We start from the raw sequence: 22,050 nt of genomic DNA on the forward strand, positions 1-22,050 counted from the left end.
TCAAGCCATGAAAAGTCATGGATGAAACTTAAATGCATTTTACTAAGTGAAAGAAGCCAATTTGAAAAGGCTACATCCTGTATGATTCCAACTACATGACATTCTGGAAAAGGTAAAACTATGGAGACAGTAAAAAGATCAGTGGTTGCCAGGGCTTAGGGAGAAGGAGGGACAAATAGGTGGAGCATATAGGATTTTTTCGAGAGTGCAAGTATTCTGTATGATACTCTCATGGCAGATACATGTCATCAGCCATTTGTCCAAACTCAGAATAGACAACACCAAGAGTGAACCCTAATGTAAACTCCGGACTCGGAGTGATAACGATGTGTCAGCATAGGGTTCATCAGCTATAACAAATGTACCACCCTGGTGAAGGATGTTGATAATAGGGAGGCTATGCATGTGTGGGGCAGGGGGCATATGGAAATCTCTGTACTTTCCCCCAAATTTTACTGTGGACCTAAAACTGTTCTAAAAAATAAAGTTTATTCAAAAAAAGAATATAAGAATTTAAATATTACATTTTGATATTGGTTGCAAATATAAAAATAGTATTTTCATACTCCCATTTTAGCATAATATTATTTGCCAAATACAACAGACTGCAACCAGTGCTATCTTTTGAAGCACTGACATAAAAAGTCATTCAGTTATAACATTAGCTTAAACTCCCTGATCAGTCTGTGTTCCACAGGCTAACAGGAAAAAAGGCGACACAGTGCAAGAAAGGATTAAAGAAACAAGCAACACATGCAACAAATTAACATACATTAAACCAATTAGATTTCTTAGCCACCAATAAGAAACTATTTTTACGTACATCTAAATTCAGCTATTCTTCCGTTTGCTCAAAATACTACTCTTTAATAACTACATAAATTGTTCTTGTTAAGATTGTGTCAAATTCAAATTTAAGAGCTATGTGCTTAATTTCAACCTAGGCAAATCTTTTTATTCTTTTCTGGTTTATTAACAAGGCTAATCCTTGCTAGAAGCTTCTTGAAGAAACAATTGATTAAGATACCTCTAACTTTCTTTAGAGTTGGAATATCATCACTGGAGTAAAACTGAAAATAAAAATATCTATATAAAATTGCAAGATTCATAGTATTTTGTTTCCTGTGGATAATAAGCTCTTCCTAAGAAAGTTTAATTTTTATCTACTATATTTAAGCTATAATCATATCTTTTAACCATAACAACCTAGGAAAGGAAGCAATTGTTTTAAGCTCATAGAGTGTTGTGCAATACAGGAAAGATCAATAAATCTTTGTTGATGTGTTTAGATTATATACTTAGAAGACATCTAATAGTTTATTCATAAAGGCAATGCAAATCTATGTTCAATGTCTGCAGCCCAAGTTTAATACAAAGAACAAAGCCTTATTCATCTCCTGTTCTCTTCTTTTGGTTAAAGCATATAAACTCAGGTCTTCAGTGTTCTGCCCCTTATCTTCTGACCATCCCTTTCTTCACACTGTTTGCCCCACAACCATCCTAAACATAAGTAAAAGAGACCTCACACATACAACAACTTAACTTTCTCTCCTATCCCTTCTCTTAAAAGAGCAAAAGACAACCCATTTTCTACCTGGAAAACTCCTGTGTGGCTATCAATAACCATCAAATGCCAAGCCTCCTCAAATTTACATAAAGGACAAAACTCCGTGAAGATCTTATGATTAAATGAAAGCCAATGCTCTGGTTACAAAGTGTTAGAGCATTCTCTTCAGTGTAAAAATTAGAATACTTACAGAAAGAGTTACAGTTGCTAAGAGATGGCTAGTGAATTCCTTCAGCTAAGAAATTACTAAAGCTTTGTGGGTTCAGAACAAATCTAATGGAAATTAAGGGGCTAAAGAGTGGTTAGCAGTTTCTTTGGGATCTAGTTTACTTTACGTTACAACAACAAAAAAGTTATGTAAATGAAAATGATTCAAAGAAAACTTGGAGTGATAACAGTTTAATGTCCACAAAATGCTCTATTCTATAAAACTGCTTATAACCAAAATAATAATAGTAACAACTAGTTTACTTCCCCTGAAGAAATCCTAAAATTGATAGACTCACTGAGAAGAGAACTAACATTAACTGAGCACCTAAAACTTGCCACATTCCAGGAGGCATGTTACACCTGGTCTCACTTAGTTCTCAATGCAAGGCTAATACCTTTATTACATCCACTGTACTGATGAACGAAGGCCCAGAAAGATGAATCTTTCTAAGAGCACACAGGCAGTAACCAAGTGGCTAATTACTTGCTCTTTTCACTATAACGTCATACACCCTTTTGTGCTTAAAAGTTATAGTATAAACTTTTGGGATCACAGTAAATAAAAACTGCCTGTCAAAAATAAAACACTTCCAGGGGCCAGCCTGGTGGCGTAGTGGTTAAGTTCGTGTGCTCTGCTTTGGGGGCCTGGCGTTCACAGGTTCAGATCCCAGGTGTGGACTTACGCACCGCTCATCAAGCCATGCTGTGGCGGCGTCCCACATACAAAAAATAGAGGAAGACTGCCACAGATGTTACGTCAGTGACAATCTTCCTCCAGCAAAAAAGAGGAAGACTGGCAACAGATGTTAGCTCAGGGCCAGTCTTCCTCACCAAAAAAAATAAATAATAAATAAATAAATAAAAGACTTTCAGAAATATAACAGAATTTTGATAACTTTTCTGAGGCAAAGAAAATGGTGGTTAACATTACAGCCTTCCTTGAAATCTCAACGGTCACTAAAGGACCATTCCTTTACATGACATGTTTATTGAGACTGTGCAGTCTTGGGTTTGCGTGCAGGGGGTACAGAGTCCCTGCTCTCATGGAGCTTACATTTAACAATAGAGACGAGACAATAAAGAAAGAGATGTGTGATAAGTCCGTCAGTGATAAGTCCTATGGGAAAAAAATAACACAGGGTAAGGGAGTAAAGCGTGATAAAAACACATTACTAGATCAGGAGTTCAGGGGAGATGCTGGGAACGGCACCCAGAGATCTAAGGGCATCAGATGAGCAATGTATCTTTGCCCACTGCTCCTATTTATGGCAAAATAGTCCTGTGCTGGCACAAATGTCACTCTGAGAAGAAACTGGTTGGCATTGTTTTTGCAGAAACTCCCAGCTCAGAACTGTATGTGGGATAGTTTTCCATGAATAGTGGTGTCGTGACAACTGGATTGGCGATGAAAAACCAATATTCCCTTTGCTGCCCTGGCCTAGGCACAGTGCTCCTGTCTTCATTCTGCCGTGTACTAACTTCCACGTGTCACAGTGTCCTAATTTACCAAAGTGCAGAGGTGGGTCAGTGATGGGGTAAGAGGAACCAGTCTGCCACACAGGTGGTGTGCAAGAGGTGTAAACCCATTTTAATTTCAAAACAGCCAGCACTGACATCGAGAGGCCCCTGCGGCTCAGGTTATCGAGGAATTTCTGCCACCTCACCCTTGACTCTTTCCCCCACACCACCTAAGTATTTGGGTTCCATCCTACTGAATCACATTCCTGCTCAAAGTTCTTGTTGTACGTAAGCAGGGCGATATATAGGAGGCAGCTAGAGCCAGATGTTGGCTACACACACCAGTAATGCCACCACTTGAGTCATGGGTGAAGATATGATTCGAGCAGTGATGGCTCTGGCACTGCAGTTGGTATCATCATCCCTTGGGCAGAGGCAGAGTAGAAGTTACTGATGCACTTATCCAAAACTTGCAAAGAACAACTCTCCCCATCGTAGGAACTGTTTTGTTTATTGCCATATCCCCAGGGCTGTAACGCTGTCTGGCACAAGTAGGTATGCAGTAAATATTTGTGGAATGGATGAAGTTATTCTTTTCAACAGTTTCCCACTGCATTTAGAAAAAATACAAACCCCTTAGCATGTCTTGCATGATCTGGTTCCTGCCCACCTTCAAATCCAAATCAAGACACCACATCTTCATTCAACTATTGAAGCTCCAGAAACAGTCTTTTTTCAGCTTCTCAAACATGCCAAGCTCTTTTGTCCCTGGGGCCTATCTACAGGGAACACTTCCTCTCACCCTCAAGCTGGCTTCTTTTCATCCTTCAAGCTTTAGATTAAATATCACCCCCTTAGAAGGGCCTTTTCTGATCTTACCATCTGAAGGGAATGTAGCCCCAGGCCTCTCCCCAGTATTCTCTATTGCTTTACCTTGTTTCTTTCACAGCACTTACCACGATTTAGAATTTTGTCAATGTTTTTCGTCTGTCTTCCTAAGTAGACTGTGCGCTCCTGAGGGCAGGGAATATGTCCATTTTATACAATGCTACATCTCAGCACCCAGCACAGCACAGGATTCAACAAATACTAGTTGAATGAATAAGCTACGGAGCTGGTGAAATGTTACACTTAATCTGAGAGCAGTGTACAAAATGGACTGGAGGAGGGATAGGCAGGAATAAAGAGACAAGTGTAATGGCCCTGCTATGAAATAAGGGCCTGTTTTAGGGTGGGAGCAATGGGAATGAAGTGGATGGGTGACCTCAGTTAAATCCTGCAGATTATGACAAGCTTCATTAGAGCTTTGAGACAATAAGTGAGAAGAAAGGCGCCAAGGATGGTATAGGGCTCAAACCTGGGTAGTTAGGAGAATGGCAGCATTCTGAACAGAAATAGCAATGTCAAAAGAAGAAGATGGATATAAATTGTGAGACCCCAGGGATAGGGTGGGTAAGGAAGCTAAAGACCTGGGGATTGGAGGTGCTGTAAAATGCCGGTAAACTTCCAGGAAACGCCTGATAGCCATCTGGAAATGTGCTGCCCTCAGAGAGTGAGATCTGATCTAGAACAGAGATCCTAGCTGAAGCTGTGAGTGTGGACTCCAGGGAGAGAGAAACAGAGAACGAAGCGCTGAGGAAAAGGAAAGAACTCTGCTATGGTTTTAAGTACATGGCTATCTGCTTAGACGTCTACACTTTTCTATCTTTAAAGCTCTTCTACCCCATTCCTAAATCTTAAGACAGAAACTCAAGCAAGAGAAAGGGTTTCATTGCTGTCTCTTGGATTTTCTCTTTGAGCTGCTTCTCGGGAAGATTTTAATTTTAGCTTTATCATCTTCTTTCACAACTTGATAAGATTAAGAAGAAATGAATTTTTAAAAAACCCTCCGATACAATAACAACAGACATTACCCATAGTTACTACGTATATTTTTCAGAAACTACCTATAACTAAGACTGACATTCTTGAATTGAACATTATTTAAATAAGATAACGAAAGAAAAACATAACTTGAAAAGAGGTAGGAAGCTATTCAGCTTCCCTATTTTGTTATTCCTTACTGAATGATGACAATGGTGGAAAGATTTTACATTGATGTAAAATACCAGCCCAATGGAAATCCAGCTGAACTGATGTAAACCATTCTGAGGGAAGAGAACTGAGAAATTAAAGTTGCAGCCTTCTCTTCCACTTTGATTAAGCTAATTAATGTAAAGTAAGATTCTGTTTATATAAATAAATGTTTTAATTAAACAAGGTGTTGATAACATAAACAAAATTAGAAAACAAAGTTTCTAAGGAAACTCACAGCACAGATAACCATTGGTAGTAAAAGTTAAAATTAAAGCAATGAAATTTTTAGACTTTAAAGTGAAATACAATGTTAAACTAGAAAAAGTGTAACGTACTTGGGAAGACTGTCAAGTATACACAAAAGTTAAAAACTAGTGAAAAATTACTGAAAATATTTTCTACTCTCAATATTTTCTGACAGTCATTAAGATCAGTAAATAATTACCTTCAGTAAGAGAAAAAAATACCTCGATTAAGGACAAAGGCGCTGAAATAAGAAAGCACAATCTGAGAAACGTGAGAGCACAATCAAAACCAGAAATTATATTCTACCCACAAGGCATAAATATTTACATGCAGGTGGAAATAAGAAGTGTCACCTTGGTCAGCAAATGGGCAGGTTTTCCTGCAATGTTTCTCAGAAGAAGGGAGGTTTCCCTGTCCAGATAGGAATGCTTGTGCAGAAAAGAGAGAGAAAAACAAAAAAGGCAATAGAAGTCAGTGGAGGTTTTATGTGTTTAAAATATAAAGTAGACAAAGAATGATTCTTTATCATTAATCTCATATCTTTTTTCCTAAACTCAGTGAAATGTGTCCAAAAGAAAATTTAAAAAAAAAAGGAAGAAGGGAGGCAAAGACATCATCTATGCCAGCAGGCACATCCTAGCCCGCTCCTGCTGATCCCTCCCTCTGGGAAAATGGATGGGACGCTGCAGAGAGCACAGCCGGTATGTCTTCTAGGGCCGTGCTGGTGAGTGCCATGCACACAGCACAAATAAACAGGTGTTGAAGACCAATGATCAAACATATTCCTTCCCCTTGCTAAAGCCTATACAAGAACTACATAGCTTTCAATAGTATATTCTTATGAAAACAGAATAAGACTACATCATTTTTAAAACTTCTGCAAGTATTTCTGACTATTTCAATGATAGCCACACCAAGAGGAAAAATGTCCATAAACATTTTGCCTAATGGATATCACCTGTTTTCAGTAAAATTGTATTAATTCACTCACTATATCAGAATACTAATAGGATTGTGTTGCGCAGTAAAGGACTTGCATAGCAAATGAATAATACGAACAAAATACTAAGAAATGTTGTTCCCTTAAATTGGTTAATTCAAGCAATTAATATATTTTCATAAAAATGATTTGTGAATAACATAGCCCCTAGCTATTCTTTTCCTCCTTAATAACTTTTTAGTATCACATTGTCAGGTAAGTTTATGCAATCATATTGAAACTCATATGGTATAAATTGCAGCTGTTTTGATACATATGTAATTCAGATTGCCTGTCCTTAAATAATTCTAAATTAGTATTTATTTTTTAATGCTATGTAGTTACTAACCACCATTTAAAACAATGCATGGCACAGCTGAGTGGAGTTACAGAAAATATTCTATAATGTTATATTTTATAAATCTACCTATATATCAAGTTATTCTTGAGAAACAAATTCTTTGGAAAGAAACTCATGTAAACAAATATTAGACCACTCTCAAAGTTCATTGTCACAGATAATAAAACACACACTTCAAGATTAGAAACATTCTGGGGCTGGCCCAGTGGCGCAAGCAGTTAAGCGTGTGTGCCCCGCTGCGGTGGCCCAGGATTCTCTGGTTCGGATCCCGGGCGCGCACCAACACATCGCTTGGCAAGCCATGCTGTGGCGGCGTCCCATATAAAGTGGAGGAAGGTGGGCATGGATGTTAGCCCAGGGCCGGTCTTCCTCAGCAAAAAGAGGAGGATTGGCAGATGTTAGCTCAGGGCCGATCTTCCTCACGAAAAAAAAAAAAAAGATTAGAAACATTCTGTTACAGAAAATGATATCAATGTAAACTTTGCTCATATCTACAACACTATGTAGAGCTGGGTTTGCCACATGGTATTTCACTGCCTATATTTTTTTGGCTTTGTATTAATGCAAGATGAACCTTACAAGCATATCTGCCCCTTTCACCACTCCTGGAAAACAACAACAAAGAAAAAAATCAAAGGTTAAGAAAAAAAAAAAAAAATTGGGGGGCCGGCCCAGTGGTGTAGTAGTTGAGTTCCTGCGCTCCACTTTGGTCAGCCTGGGGTTCGCAGGTCTGGATCTCAGGTGCGGACCTACGCACTGCTTATCAAGCCATGCTGTGGCATGCGTCCCATATAAAGTAGAGGAAGATGGGCATGGATGTTAGCCCAGGCCAATCTTCCTGAGCAAAAAGAGGAGGACTGGCAGATGTTAGCTCAGGGCTAATCTTCCTCTCTCTCTCTCTCACACACACACACACACACACAAATTGGACATATTCATCAAGATTAGCACTAACAAGGTCAAACAATAACAAGAACAGAGACAATTATGCCTAGGTCCTCATTTACCTAGACGGTATAATCTTCCTGAAGATAAAGATTAGTTAGCTCACCCATAATGACACTACGTAAGCAGAAATTTCTGAAAAGTCAATTTAATTTACGGTTAACAATGAGCTAAGACCAGGGAGAAAACTGGCAAGGACAATTAAAAAGAGCAACTATAACTTTCATTGTTCTTACTCATTTGTTTTTGCTATTCACATGTAATGGGAAAAAATGTATTCTTACACAACTGTGTCAATCATATAGAAAATAATTTCCTGAAAACCCACTCCTATTTACTTTATCTTACTCATGAAAGTTACTTTCTCCAAAAAGGATCCCCCAAATGAGTAGAATACCTACATTCAGATAATTATATTTCAAATTTTAAAAGCTAAATCTGCTTCAGGCCATCAAAACAAACTATTATTTGGTAAATATAATTCCAGACATTAAATTCAAGTTTAAACTTAAAAAAAAAAATCTTACAAGACTTACTCAATCAGTCCTCAAACTCAAATCACCTCAAGACTTCAAGTCACCAAAAAAAACTATAATCTGATCAGTAAGAAACAATGATATCTAACTATTTGTTTAAAGATTTAGAAGTTATTCATTTAAAAATATTAAAAGGTTTAAATAGCTTAGAATAAAAAGGAAATAATCATTTACGTAGGTAACCCTCTAAAAATATGCCACATCTAAAAAATGAGACCACAAACAATAGCTAACCATGGTCATAAATTACTGTGTGTTTGGGACAGTCACGTAGCTATTTGCTGCTTAATCACTAGAGGGAGGGAGGCCAGGTCTCCATGCTCCCTCTATCTAAGCTACAGGTATTTATAGCAGAAAAAAACAAAAACCTAGAAACCAGAAGCAGTGAACTTCTTCCTTCAGCAAATGCCTTACTTTATTCTATCTTCCCCCACTGGTGCCAGTCATACATTGCTCTAGGATTCCTCAGAAAGGGGGTGGAGGTGCAGGAGAACTGGTCACTGGAGAGATGCAAGAGGGGTGAGGCGGTCGGTGCAGCTGGAGGACTGAGACAAGTAAAAGACAGTGGTTTGGGCACCTCGTTAAATCAGCCTGCAGTCTCGGCACGTGCTGCTGGTAACGAACTATACATAGCTTCCTTCAAATAGGTCCTTCTTTATTTTCTTTCATTTCCTTCATTTTTAATCCATTTCACTGGTTTATTAAGCCCAATTTCCTTCTCTCTTCCATTTTTCCCTTTCTTTCATTTATTCAACTATTGATTAGGTTTCAACTTTGAGCCTGGAACCATGCCAGGCACTGAGAAGTAAAGGTGGCCTAGACTGGCATTTCTCGCTTGCACGGAGTTTAGAGTCTAACAGGGAGTAACCGACACCTACAAATCAGTGTGTGAAGCAGTCTGGGAGCAAGGAGGAGGTACGGTACCTCACCCCACATTAGGGGCTCAGGAAAGTAGTTCTGAAAAAGCTTAGAGTCCTGGAGGGTAAGAGGTGGGGGGTAGAGACAGAGCAAATGGAGGTATCAGCAGTTCTCAAAGGGAGTGGCACTGCCTGCCCTCCAGGAGGCATTTCAGAAAACGCTGGGGATACTTTGGGCTGTCACAATGAAGAGGAGGGGGGCGTTACTGGTATTTACTGGGAGGGTAAGTCAGAAGTGCTAGATGCCTGGCAAGCATGCAACAATGTCACATAACAACAACAAAAATGCCACATCACACAGGAATTTTTAATATCCTCATATGGAAAATCATATAGATGGGGAATCCTGTTTATAACAATCTGAGCTTAGAACCTAACTCTATTTCACACATAAACACAAAGATTTTTTTGTAACTTTAATATTCAATGACTTTTCCAGGAATGCTATTTACCATGTCCAATAAATGCAGGGAGCCTGCCCTTTCTCTTGTTGAGAATTCACCAAGAGTTTCTCATTATTTTGGAAAGTCATTTCACCAGTGGAAACCTGGCTTGAGGTAAGAGTTGCCAATACCCAAACTGGCAGCACTCTGTCGCGTGCAAATAAATGACAGGAGAGATGTGAAATTAAGAACTAAATACTGTTAAATTAACGAAAAGACATGAAATGCAGGAATTTCACTGAGCTTCATTAATAAAGATTATTTAAAAATATTTCACATTACTGTCTTATTTAAAACATTTATAGCACAATGAGAAATCTACATTGTAAAAAATTCAATATTAAAATAATTTTATCTCTACCTCACCCCATGTTATTATAAAGCAGGGAATGATTTTGTCACTACAATTATAAAGTTTCTTCTCATTTGCAAGAATTTTGTACTTCCCCATTTTCTTTCCTTTAACAGTCTATAAATTATCTCAACACATTATCCCTACTTCAGTTAAGGTTATTTCCCTTTTTCTATTACCATACACAGGTATGTTTTGTCTGCTATTATTTATCATAACATTTTAATTCTGGGTCCACCCATATTTCTGATTTTTTTCCTGTACTTCTTGTAAAAAATGACTTCTGACCTTCTCACTTCTCTTAAATCCAAAGTTCTTAATTATAAGTGGGTGTAGGATCTGACCACTTCATTGCGTCTTTTAATACAGTGGTGGCCAAGCATTTAAAAAGTGAGATAGATACTAGTATATTATAAATTACTTTTTGGTTATTTCTCCTTCATACTAGGTGTTAGGGCATTAAATTCATTTAAAAAATAGGTATGTAGGTAAGTTATATTATCTATGAACTTCATTTGGGATACTAAAGATGGCGTTATAAATTATTTGTTATTAAATGGGAGTACTGGGACTGAAAGGACTGAGAAGTGCTGCGTGGGCAGAAGAAATAAGACGATAATGGAAGTATTATAGTAAGTGCGGCTGACACTTAAGAGTGTAGGGAGGTGCAGGGAGTGTAGCAGAGGCGAGGGTGGAGAAGTGTTTCCACTATGCAGGATATAATCCATGAGTGGGTTGTGAAATCAACCTACTGCGTTACTACCAGTATTTTTAAAGGATAGGAAGGAAGGAAGGAAGGGAGGGAGGGAGGGAGGAATGGAGAGAGGAAGAAGGGAAGGTCAGAGGGAATCTGATTCCACTGGGTGGGGGTCAGGGATTTGGGGTGTTTTTTTTATGCTTCATAGATGACTCTGAAGCAGCACTGTCCTATGGAAATATAATACAAACCACAAACATAATTTAAAATGTTCTAGTAACCACATTAAAACAAAAGTAAAAAGCAAATGGGGAAATAAACTAATATTAGTATCTTTTATTTAACTGAAAATATCGAGCATATTACAATTTCAACAAGTAGTCAATACAAAAAAATATTAATGAGATATTTTGCATTCTTTTTTCATACTAAATCTTCGAGATCCAGTGTGTATTTTATCTTTATAGCACATCTCAATTTGGATTAACCATATTTCAAGTGTTTACTAGCCATGTGTGGCTAGTGGCTACCATATGGAACAGCATGGCTCTGAAGCACCCAGATTTGTCAACCACTGACCAGAGGATACATTTTTTTTTTTTGAGGAAGATCAGCCCTGTGCTAACATCTGCCAATCCTCCTCTTTTTTTGCTGAGGAAGACTGGCCCTGCCTGGGCTAACATCCGTGCCCATCTTCCTCCTCTTTATATGGGACGCCGCCACAGCATGGTTTGCCAAGCAGTGTGTTGGTGCGTGCCTGGGATCCAAACCAGCGAACCCCGGGCCACCACAGTGGAGTGCGTGCACTTAACCACTTGTGCCACCGGGCCAGCCCCCCAGAGGACACATTTTTGAAGAAAGAAATTAGGTTTTCAGTTAAGCATCAGTACAGAAGAGTCATTCTACTTGATATCTCCATTCTGAAGAACAGCTAAATTTGTTACTAGCTTAAGAAATTTACAAAATTTCTTAGCTTCAGAAAAAGCACATGGTTTCAGGTTCCAATACAAAATTTCTGTATATCAGATATGCTACTACCTATATAATCTTACCATGAGTACGATTATCTTACCTGATACTGTATCACATGGCTGCTCGTTTGTTTTTGGTCACTCATTTTTTTTGAAGAAGACTGGCCCTGCGCTAACATCTGCTGCCAATCTCTCTCGTTTTTCTTTATTCTCCCCAAAGCCCCAGTATATAGTTGTATATCAGAGTTGTAGAGTTGTAGCTCTTCTATGTGGGATGCTTCCTCAGCATGGCCTGATGAGCGGTGAGTAGGTCCGCACCCAGGATCTGAACCGGCGAACCCCGGGCCGCCGAAGCGGAACACGCGAACTTAACTGCTACACCACCTGGTCGGCCCCCTTTGCTCACTTATTTTTAAGCTTGATTTAATTTTTTAAAATCTTTTTTTTTTTTTTTAAGATTTTATTTATTTATTTTTTCCCCCTCAAAGCCCCAGTAGATAGTTGCATGTCATAGCTGCACATCCTTCCAGTCGCTGTATGTGGGACCGTGGCCCCAGCATGGCCAGAGAGGCGGTGCGTCCGTGCGCGCCCGGGGTCCGAACCCGGGCCGCCAGCAGCGGAGCGTGAGGACCCAACCGCCAAGCCACGGGGCCAGCCTCCAAAGCTTGATTTAATTTTTATTTGAAAAATTGAGGTATATGAAAAGGCTTAATCATCAGGAGTTCTAAAGAATGCATTCCTCTTCATTGATATTTAAGTAGTCCCATGGACATGTTTACAGAACTTACAGGTGTCAGCTCAGCCTGTTCTTCTGGGAAGTCAATATGACGCTTGGCCTGCTTGCTGGGACATCTCAGAGAGAGAGCATGCTGTGAAAATGCAGGAAGGAAGAAAATGATAGGTAAAGGAGCGGAAAAGGGCAGTTTTCATTATCATGCAGGAAGAGAAAAAGATCACTGAAATGAATTGTTGAAACAAAATAGTAATGAAAAGTTGCATGCACCTTTCATTATACTATGCAAAAATAAAAATGTAAGAACCAGATGATCCTAACCCTTGATAATTTAAGGATAACCTCACTCAATTTCTGGACAGTAGAGCTCTGTGGGAGAACTACGCAGAAACACCGTGTGCTTCCAAACCTCAGGTGGGCCTTGACTGCTATTTGGCAGTACTCTTAATCTTTTCTCCTCATTCCCTATGTCATTCCCTTGAAGCTTGTTCTAAGTAGTTTCCAAGTTCTTCAAGCTTCTAGGTTCATCCTTCCACCTCTTTATATCACCTCACTTCCCTCCATCACTAAGAAAATCACATCCACCTATCAGGAGGATCTTCATCACTAAAATGGATCCTATAACTACACTCAGATTTTCATTCTTCTCTCTAGTTCTATCTGAATAAATATGCTATTTTCCCCTCCAAAGCTAAGCATGTCCTAGATCTCACTCATTCCCTTTCTAATATCTCAGTTTCTGACCCTCAACTAGTCCCGCTTAGTGAGAGTTGGAAGGACAGAAAAATATTTAATTCTTCTGGGTACCCTCCTCTTGTTAAAACCGTTATTTTCTCCTTTTCACTGCTAAATTTCCTGAATTCAGCTATAGTGTACCTCCCCCACTTCACCCTTAATTCCCTGGAATCCAGTGTCTACCTTTCTTCTCCAAAGCCTTCCTCCAAGTTGTAATGCATTCTGTAATTCATTCTCAAAGTCATTAATGACCTTTCAACCAAGGTTTTCTGTCTTTCCTGTCATAGTACTCATGAAGTGAGTACTATGAAACTGCTGATTTGGCTGTCTGTACTGACAACCCTCTCTCCATACAGTCCATACAGTAAGTGATAACCTCGTAAGGACATTGGTATTACATTCACAGTTTTATCCTTGACAGCCAAACACAGTGCCTAGGTGCTCAAATATTTATGGAATATATGAATAACTGCCACATAGTGGGCCAGATCAAGACTGTGTTTGCATTCCCCTCTCTACATTTTCTCATTAAACATATCCTATGGCGTTGTGTCAATCACTACATCAACGGGAGGCCAATCAAATCTATATTGCCAATATACTCATTCTTAGAAATAAAGTCTGAAGTATTAAGGACTAAAGGGGCATGGTAAATGCGGCCAACTTTCAAATAGTTCAGGAAAAATGTATATATAAAAAGAACGATAAAGTAAATGCGGCAAAATGTTAAAAATTAGTGAATCTGAGTAATGAGTTTCATGAGTTCTTTGTACTAGTCTTTCAAGTTTTTGTAAGTTTGACATTATTTAGCTCTGAGCTAACATCTGTTGCGAATCTTCCTCTTTTTGCTGAGGAAGACTGGCCCTGGGCTAACATCTGTGCCCATCTTCCTCTGCTTTATCTGGGATGCTGCCACAGCATGGCTTGACAAGAGGTGCAATGGTCCGCGCCCGGGATCTGAACCTGCGAACCCCAGGCCACCAAAGCAGAGCGCGCGAACTTAACCGCTATGCCACTAGGCCGACCCCCCAAATTAAAAGTTTTTAAAAATCTATGCTATCTTGACTTAGTCTCACACAAGCTCCCATCATATTTCCAAATGTTTATTGGTTAATTTTTAAAAAAAATCTAAATCTAAAGTGTTCAACAAGAGATGACTGCCTATGTACTATGTTAAACAGTATGATGGAATATTATAGTTATTAAAATTCAACACATCCTTACTAAAAATGAATATATGTATGTGAAGTGACAAAAACAATAGAAAACAGTACATGTGCAAACAAAGATTAAATGTCATTACATTAATAAAGATGAAAAGGGGATTATGGAATGATACCAAAAGTTTACTTAATGTTAATTAGGTTCCATTTCCACAAAATATTTAAATACTTTCCTACAAAAAAATTATCTCCCTCAAATCTAATTTTTACTTACTCTTCATCACTACTTTCATAAATCTAAAAGCTGTGCTCAAAACATATAAGAAAAATGAATTTGAGGGTCAATTCTCCACATAAATTTGCTCTAGACATTCTCAGTTCCAAAAACTTTCATTTGTTATAAAGCTATCAAATTTTCCATCAATCTCTCAAAAACTCTCTACAAACCTCTGCAAAGTAAGTTATGGATCACTCCTTTCTTGAACTGTATCTGTAACATGTTAAAATGAAGTATGGTGGGGTATATAAAAGCACTGATCTGAACATAGGAGCCAAACCATAATCAAGAAATGGCCTGATACACCAAAGTCATGGTTACAAAATAAAACACTTCCTTTTGCTGGCCAACACCTTAGATTACAACTGGAACAAGGAAGTGGAGGTTTGTGAATGCACATTAGTGTTTCAATAAAACAGATTTGCATTTGTCTTTTACTGACACATGTATGAGCTCTCACAAATATTAAAACTAAGCGTAGCGTGATGTAAGAATGCAGACCCTGGGGCCGAGTGCCTGGGTTCCAGCCCCAGCTCAGCCTTTACTGGCAATGTGACTCTGGGTTTATTTAACTTGTTTCCTCGTGTGTAAAATGGGGTAATAACAGCATTTATCTCCAAAGATTGCTATAAGAATTAAACGAGTGATAATAATAATATTACTACTATTACAAGAGTGGGAAACCACCAGCTCTCATCTGAATTTTATTTAAGCCTCAATTCATTTAGATTAGAGCTGGAAAGAGCTGTTAAATCTTAACAGTGTATTCAGGAATATACTGAAACACCACAAGATGGGGATGTTACTGCAGAAATCTCTCTGCCTTTTTCTCCCGCCCACGCAGTTCTGTCTCTAGGTCTGGATCTGAGCGCACCAGCTAGTCAAGCCTTGTCTTGACTTCCCTTCATTCTGTGATGAAGCAGCAGGTGCTGTGCTATGAGCTCTACAAGCAGACCATCCGGGTTCAGATCCTTAGGAAAGTTCACTCTCGGGCTCAGTTCCCTCCGTGGTAAAACAGAGGTAACGGAGCCTATCCCACAGGCACGGTGCAGACTCAGTGCTCCAACATGTAAAGCACAAGGCCCAGCACACAATAAGAAAGCACTCAATACAGCAGCTGCTATTCCTTTCTATTTTCCCCCCTCTTCTCTTTATTTCTCTTCTTTTACTGGCCATTATATAGCCAGTAAATGTTTGAATGCTTTTAAAACTTTCTTTTATATGTTATAATCCCTATTATTTTAAAAACAGATGAATATATTTCTATTCTTGTTCAAAAAAAGGTCCTTTACCAGCCCTCCACAACACAAAACAAAACAGACAAGAAAAACAAAACAGATCTAAAACCAAATAAAGATGCTTTTCTACTTCTTCAGAGAGTAAGACCTGCACAGATTTCTAAGAAATACACACAAGAATCAGGGCCTATACGCCAGTGTTGACTGGGGTGGTGTGTTTGAAAACGAGAAGGGTTTGTGAGTGAGAACTAGACGGCCCCCTTGGCTTTCGCTGGCTCTTCAGCTTTTCTTTCATCTGATACTTATTCCTTCTGCTATTAACCTCACTAGGCCAGCGAAATCTGGAATTAAACACCCAGTTGGTACATGTGAATAAATTTCAGTGAGATGTAGCAATATAGCTACTAGAATTTTAAGAGAAATTGGTTAATAACCCCAATCTTTCAGATAAGTAGGCCTCTTCAAGTTTCCGAAAGCCCTGTTGTGCTCCCACCCAGTTAATACTTCAGAACAAAAGGCTGTTTGCCAAGAATAATTTGGGACTTCAATGCCAGTGGGGTTTTCCCCATGATGCTACAATAAACGCAACTGCTGTTTTCTTTCTAATACCTCAAAATTTCTGCACACATTAATTCTTAAAATAGTTCTGGAAGGTGAAGGAAGTAGAGGAATTGCATTGAAGCTACAATATGCTGTGTTGCATATCACAAGTTATAATGGTGTATCCATCAAAGATTTCATTTTTAAAAGCCCTATACATATGTGGAAAACAATTACAACATTCACAAGTATTAGCAGCTCAGATACTTAGGAATTTTTTCATATCATACTATTTACAATACAATCATCAAGTATTCTTAAGATTTAGCAAAACCTTTTGAATCTACCATAAACTACAGTAATAGCTTTTAAAAGTATTTATTTTAAAATACATTTTCATGTATAAAATTCCAAATTCAGAGGACTCATTAAAGTTTAAATTCCACCAGAATATAAATATAAAGGTATATTTCCGCATTAAGCTTTTATCAGTAAACTCTATTTTATAAAAAATTTATAGCATGCAATTACCATTTGAATATGCAAACTGTTGTCTTATTGAAAAGTACTCTTTTATCAATTAATGTGAATAAAAGTACCACAATGATGCTGGTAAATCAGCTGCAACATTTATTCCACACTGGTTATCAAGAGCCCTTATTAGAATTTATCTCAACTACAATGAATTCTAATTTTAAAAACTTAGCAAATGAACATTACTGATGGATTTCACAAGAATATTGACTGAAATTATTCCATAATTCATTTTTATGTTTATCCATGGATTTTTTGTTTTTTTTTTTTTTTTGGTGAGGAAGATTGGCCCTGAGCTAACATCCATGCCCATCTTCCTCTACTTTATATGTGGGATGCCTGCCACAGCATGGCTTGATAAGCGGTGCATAGGTCCATACCTGGGATCCAAACCCGCGAATCTTGGGGCGCCAAAGTGGAGCGTGCAAACACAACCACTATGCCAGTGGGCCAGCCCCATGGAAAATATTTTTATGCTAAACCATTCTTTAACATTCAGGAAATAATCATTTTTAACAATCAGCTTCACTTTATTTTTAAGATATTGATAAAAATTGGAAGGCAAATGTTACAGTTTTGAAATTCATACACAGATTTCTCAGTTATTTGACCTACATCATCTCTTCTTTGGAATGATGCCCCTACACCAAAGGGATAGTGGGAGGCTTAAATGACATAACATATGGGAAGTTTCTGGAAGTACAGTATTTCAAGAAAAGTCAAGAAAGAGAAAAGCAAGGAAATAAGACAGACTTTTCCTAATGTGAAACTGTACTGTGCCTATCCCTGTTGGCTTTCAGAGAGCAAGGACGCAGAAAGATAAGCCACAGAATTATTTTATTTTTAGATTGGCAGTTTGACTACCCACGTCCCCAAGATGAAATAGCACCAATTTCAAATTTATTTTTCTAACCAGTATTTGTGTCACTAAAGGTCAGCTGAAAGTAACTACTCTGTCCTGGGTTTCTTTAAAAACAGGTATAATTGCTGCCTCTAAGAAACATATTTGTAAAAGCAAAGTTTCACTATCAGAGTTTTCACATGCTACTTCACTTGTGGCACTCCATCCACCACCTTGAAAGAAAATATTGCTGATAATTTTAGAGTGCAGAGTTCTAGACAAAGACGGATTGGATACGTGCATATATTTGTTCATTCAAATATCTGAGTGCTTCTTATGAGCCACATCACATTCTAGGTGCTAAGGATACATCAGGAATCAAAGAAATAAAAAAAAAAAAATCCCTCTCCCCATGGAGCTTATATTCAAGTGGGAGGAAATAGACGAGTAAAATATATAGTATGTTAAATGGTGATAAAATAAAGAGAAATATAAAGCAGAAAATGGAAACAAAAAAGTAATCACAGGGCAGAGGAATAGGAGTTATATTTTAAAACAGGGTGATGAGGGGCTGGCCCCGTGGCTTAGCGGTTAAGTGCATGCGCTCCGCTGCTGGCGGCCCGGGTTTGGATCCCGGGTGTGCACCAACGCACCGCTTCTCCGGCCATGCTGAGGCCGCGTCCCACATACGGCAACTAGAAGGATGTGCAGCTATGACATACAACTATCTACTGGGGCTTTGGGGGAAAAAAAAATAAAATAAAATTATAAAAACAAACAAACAAAAAAAACCAGGGTGATGAAAGAAGGCCTCACAGAGAAAGGGACATCCAGGCGAATCCCTAAGGGTGATAAGAGGTCTACCATGGGAAAGGGTATCCAGGCAGGGGTACAAGTGAAAGGCTGCAAGGTGAGTTCTGACTGCTGGCAACAAACAACTAGGAGGCAGTATGGCTGGCAGAGTAAGGGAGGGAGGGAAGGAAGGATAATAGGGGCAGAGGCAATCGGAAAGCAGATCCAGTAAGGACCTGCAGGCCATTGTAGGGATTTTGGTTTCAGACTGAGTAAGATACAAAGCCTTTGGGTTTGAAAAGAGGAGGGGCAAGATATGACTTACCTCTTAATAAGACCACTCTGGCTGCAGTGTGGATAGACCGTTAAGGGGAAGGTAAATACAGGAAGACCAGTAGGAAGACTACTGCAAAAATTTACATCAAGATGATGCTGGCTTGGTGGCAATGAAGATGCTGAGAAGTGATTAAATTCTGGATATATTCTAAAGGTAAAGACAACAGAGTTTGCTGCTGGATTGGAAGGGGGGAGGAAAGAAAAAGAGAAGTAGATAAAGACTCCAAGGATTTTGCTTGATGAACAGGAAGGAAGCAACAGCCATTAACTGAAACGGAGCAGACTGTGGGAGGAGCAAGTCTGGGAAAAGAGATCAGGGCTTCAGTTGATACCAGCTAAAAATCTGAGCTACCTATCAGACATCCAAATAGAGATGTTGATTAGAGAGAGGAGGGATGAGCCTGGAGTTTAGGGGAGAGACACTGGCTAAAGATACCTGTATTTCCTTGAATGTAAGATGATTTAATGTTGGTACTTTCTTTTTTTTCTTTTTTTGTGAGGAAGCTCAGCCCTGAGCTATCATCCATGCCAAACCTCCTATTTTTTTGCTGAGGAAGACTGGCCCTGGGCTAACATCTGTGTCCATCTTCCTCCACTTTATATGGGAGGCCGCCTGACAAGCGGTGCGTCAGCGCGCGCCAGGGATCCGAACCCGGGCCGCCAGCAGCGGAGTGCACACACTTAACTGCTACACCACAGGGCCGGCCCCGATGTCGGTACTTTCTTAATCCTTATCAGAAACTGTTAACAGAAGGCTTCACACAACATAGTATAATTGCCACCTCACTGACAGTGGGTGACAGATGCCACCTGAATTTAGAACATGGTTTCTCAACCTTGGCACTATTTTGGGTCAGACAGTTCTTTGTTGTCGGGGCTGTCATGTGCATTGTAGGAATCTACCGGCTCCCTTGGCCTCTACCCACTAGATGCCGGTAGCACCCTTCTATCACTGACAACCAAAAATGTCTCCAGATATTGCTGAATGGCCCCTGGCAGACAAAACAGCTCCCAGTTGAGAACCACTGTTTTAGAGGGACTAAAATGTGAGGGGAAAAGTGTGTTTTAAATAAATGAAATAGGATATTAAAATTTGTGAGTTGTCAGTGCATAAGATCACAAAAGGAGTGGATATAGATAGAAAGGTAGTCTGAGGACTGCATCTTGGGACACTCCAAGGTCAAGAGAGTATAAACATGAGAAGGAGACTGTGAATGGCCAATGAGGCAGCTCCACTCCCTCCCCAAATCTCACTAAAATAAAGATAAAGGCTTTTGGGGTGTGTGTGTTTAAAGATAAACTCATAAGAAGACAAGACAAAAGTTTGGAAGCTAGACAGCATAAGGCTGAGTGGTAACCAACTCACCAGGCCCAAGGAAAGTTGAATGCTAAGCCAGCACTGGAGAAAAGCAGAAGAGCACCCCAATTTACATTATGTAACCTCAAAAGTCTCCAGAAGCAGCAGAAGTGAAGGTGGGACTAAAAGCAGGAGGATTGGTTGAAAGTATATTTAAGAAAGCATTTAATTCCCAGATTCCTTCCTTTACTTGCCCACCAGCAAGTCTCAGGTTCAGACTGATATTCACTCACAGGACCCAACAGACCATTGCTTGGCACCAAGTTCCCTTAGTTCTGCAGAAAGACAAAGACAGCATGCTACCATGAGACATGCTATCTTCAGAAGGGAGCTATATAGACCACGAGGGGCCTTTTTTGGACCCACCACTGTAAGAGAAAGAGATCACGTGGCTAAGTACAGAAATCACCCTGGCTTAGGGACACTTCATGCTCCACAAGAACCAGTCGTGCATTATAACAGCCAATGAGTTCCAGGGCCCCTCAAGGGACGTGTTCACGCTCATTTACAAGAGTTACACACTGCACACCAGGAAGTCAAGGTCCGAGTCTTTTCATAGGCTTCTATAGTTCACTCAGTCTTCCTGGTCCATATGCACTCACCAATCCGGGGTCAATTTATAATAAACAATATTACCTGGAAACATTCTATATTTATTAATCAAGTTTCTAGTAAAAGAATGCCAGGAGAAGGAAAACCCAAGGTCATTTTCCATAGAAAAAAGGGTTCAGACTTGCTATTAACTCTTCTTAAAGGAGTAATTCTCACATGGAGGCAACTTTGCCTTCCAGGAAACATGTAGCAATGTTTGGAGACATTTCTAGTTGTCACAACTGGAGGGTGTGGATGTACTACTGGCACCAAGTGGGTAGATGCCAGGGATGCTGCTAAACATCCTACAATGCACAGGACAGCTTCCTAGAACAAAGAATTATCTAGCCCAAAATGTCAATAGTGCTGATGGCTGAGACTTGACCTAGAAGGATTAAATGGAAGATCACATACTGAACATTGAGGACCACCCCACATTGCAAGCCTTCTTTCCCAAATGGGCTGCTAAAGCACTGTAAGACAGAGATATGCCCTTCATGCAGGAGACTGTAAGAATCTTCTCTGGAGAAGCTCACCCACCTGAGAGAAAAGACCTAAGAATGAACTCTAATAGAGTAGACCACAAAAGACAGAAAAGAATTTTAAGAAGATGAAATTAATAGAACACTAATTTTGTCTGAACCAAGTAAGAGATTTAATCAACTGGCGGAAAGTTTGGAGTTGAAATATTAATAAATATACCAAAAAAACTATATATTTTTAAATCTAAAGACAATTATAATTCCAGGAAAAACAAAATGTAATGTCCCAAAACAAAATGTAATAAAAGTATATAGAGTTGAGCAGTAAACTGCATGTATATAGCCATGATAATATAAAACACTAAATAGTAATCCAACCAAAATATATTGGGAGGATGGGGGAACAGGAGGGGAGAAGAGAAGGGAACTCTCTAAAGAGCATTATATCCTAATCTTCCAGAGTGAGAAGTCAGTAGATAATACATACAACTGAAAAAAAATCAAGATACAGCAATGTAAGTACAGATTTAATGATATGGAGGATAAAATCCTAAGAATCAGCTGAAAGAGTAGACAGTGCTTATCTCTGGGAGCAGAATATGGCATGTGTGAGTGTATATGTGCCCACAGCAGACTTTTTTGTAACAAATCTCATAGAAGTATTTGACTCTTT

The 22,050-nt window shown here is 39.1% G+C and overlaps 1 protein-coding gene across 5 annotated transcripts in view; it reads right to left on the reverse strand.

Annotated features, from left to right (window-relative positions):
• RAPH1 (Ras association (RalGDS/AF-6) and pleckstrin homology domains 1) overlaps positions 1-22,050 on the reverse strand; it is a 90,126-nt gene that overhangs the window by 29,334 nt on the left and 38,742 nt on the right. The window contains exons 5-6 of one of the 5 annotated variants that reach the window (XM_058549663.1): positions 12,547-12,627; positions 5,911-5,985 (exon numbers count right to left, since the gene is read on the reverse strand). The exons of the other annotated variants lie outside the window; for them this stretch is intronic. Of the exons in view, the coding sequence (XP_058405646.1) occupies positions 5,911-5,985; positions 12,547-12,627 (156 nt within the window). The remainder of the gene's footprint in view (positions 1-5,910; positions 5,986-12,546; positions 12,628-22,050) is intronic. 5 annotated transcript variants of the gene reach the window in all.

This window comes from Diceros bicornis, chromosome 10 (genome assembly GCF_020826845.1).
Source record: "Diceros bicornis minor isolate mBicDic1 chromosome 10, mDicBic1.mat.cur, whole genome shotgun sequence".
Taxonomy (NCBI): Eukaryota; Metazoa; Chordata; class Mammalia; order Perissodactyla; family Rhinocerotidae; genus Diceros; species Diceros bicornis.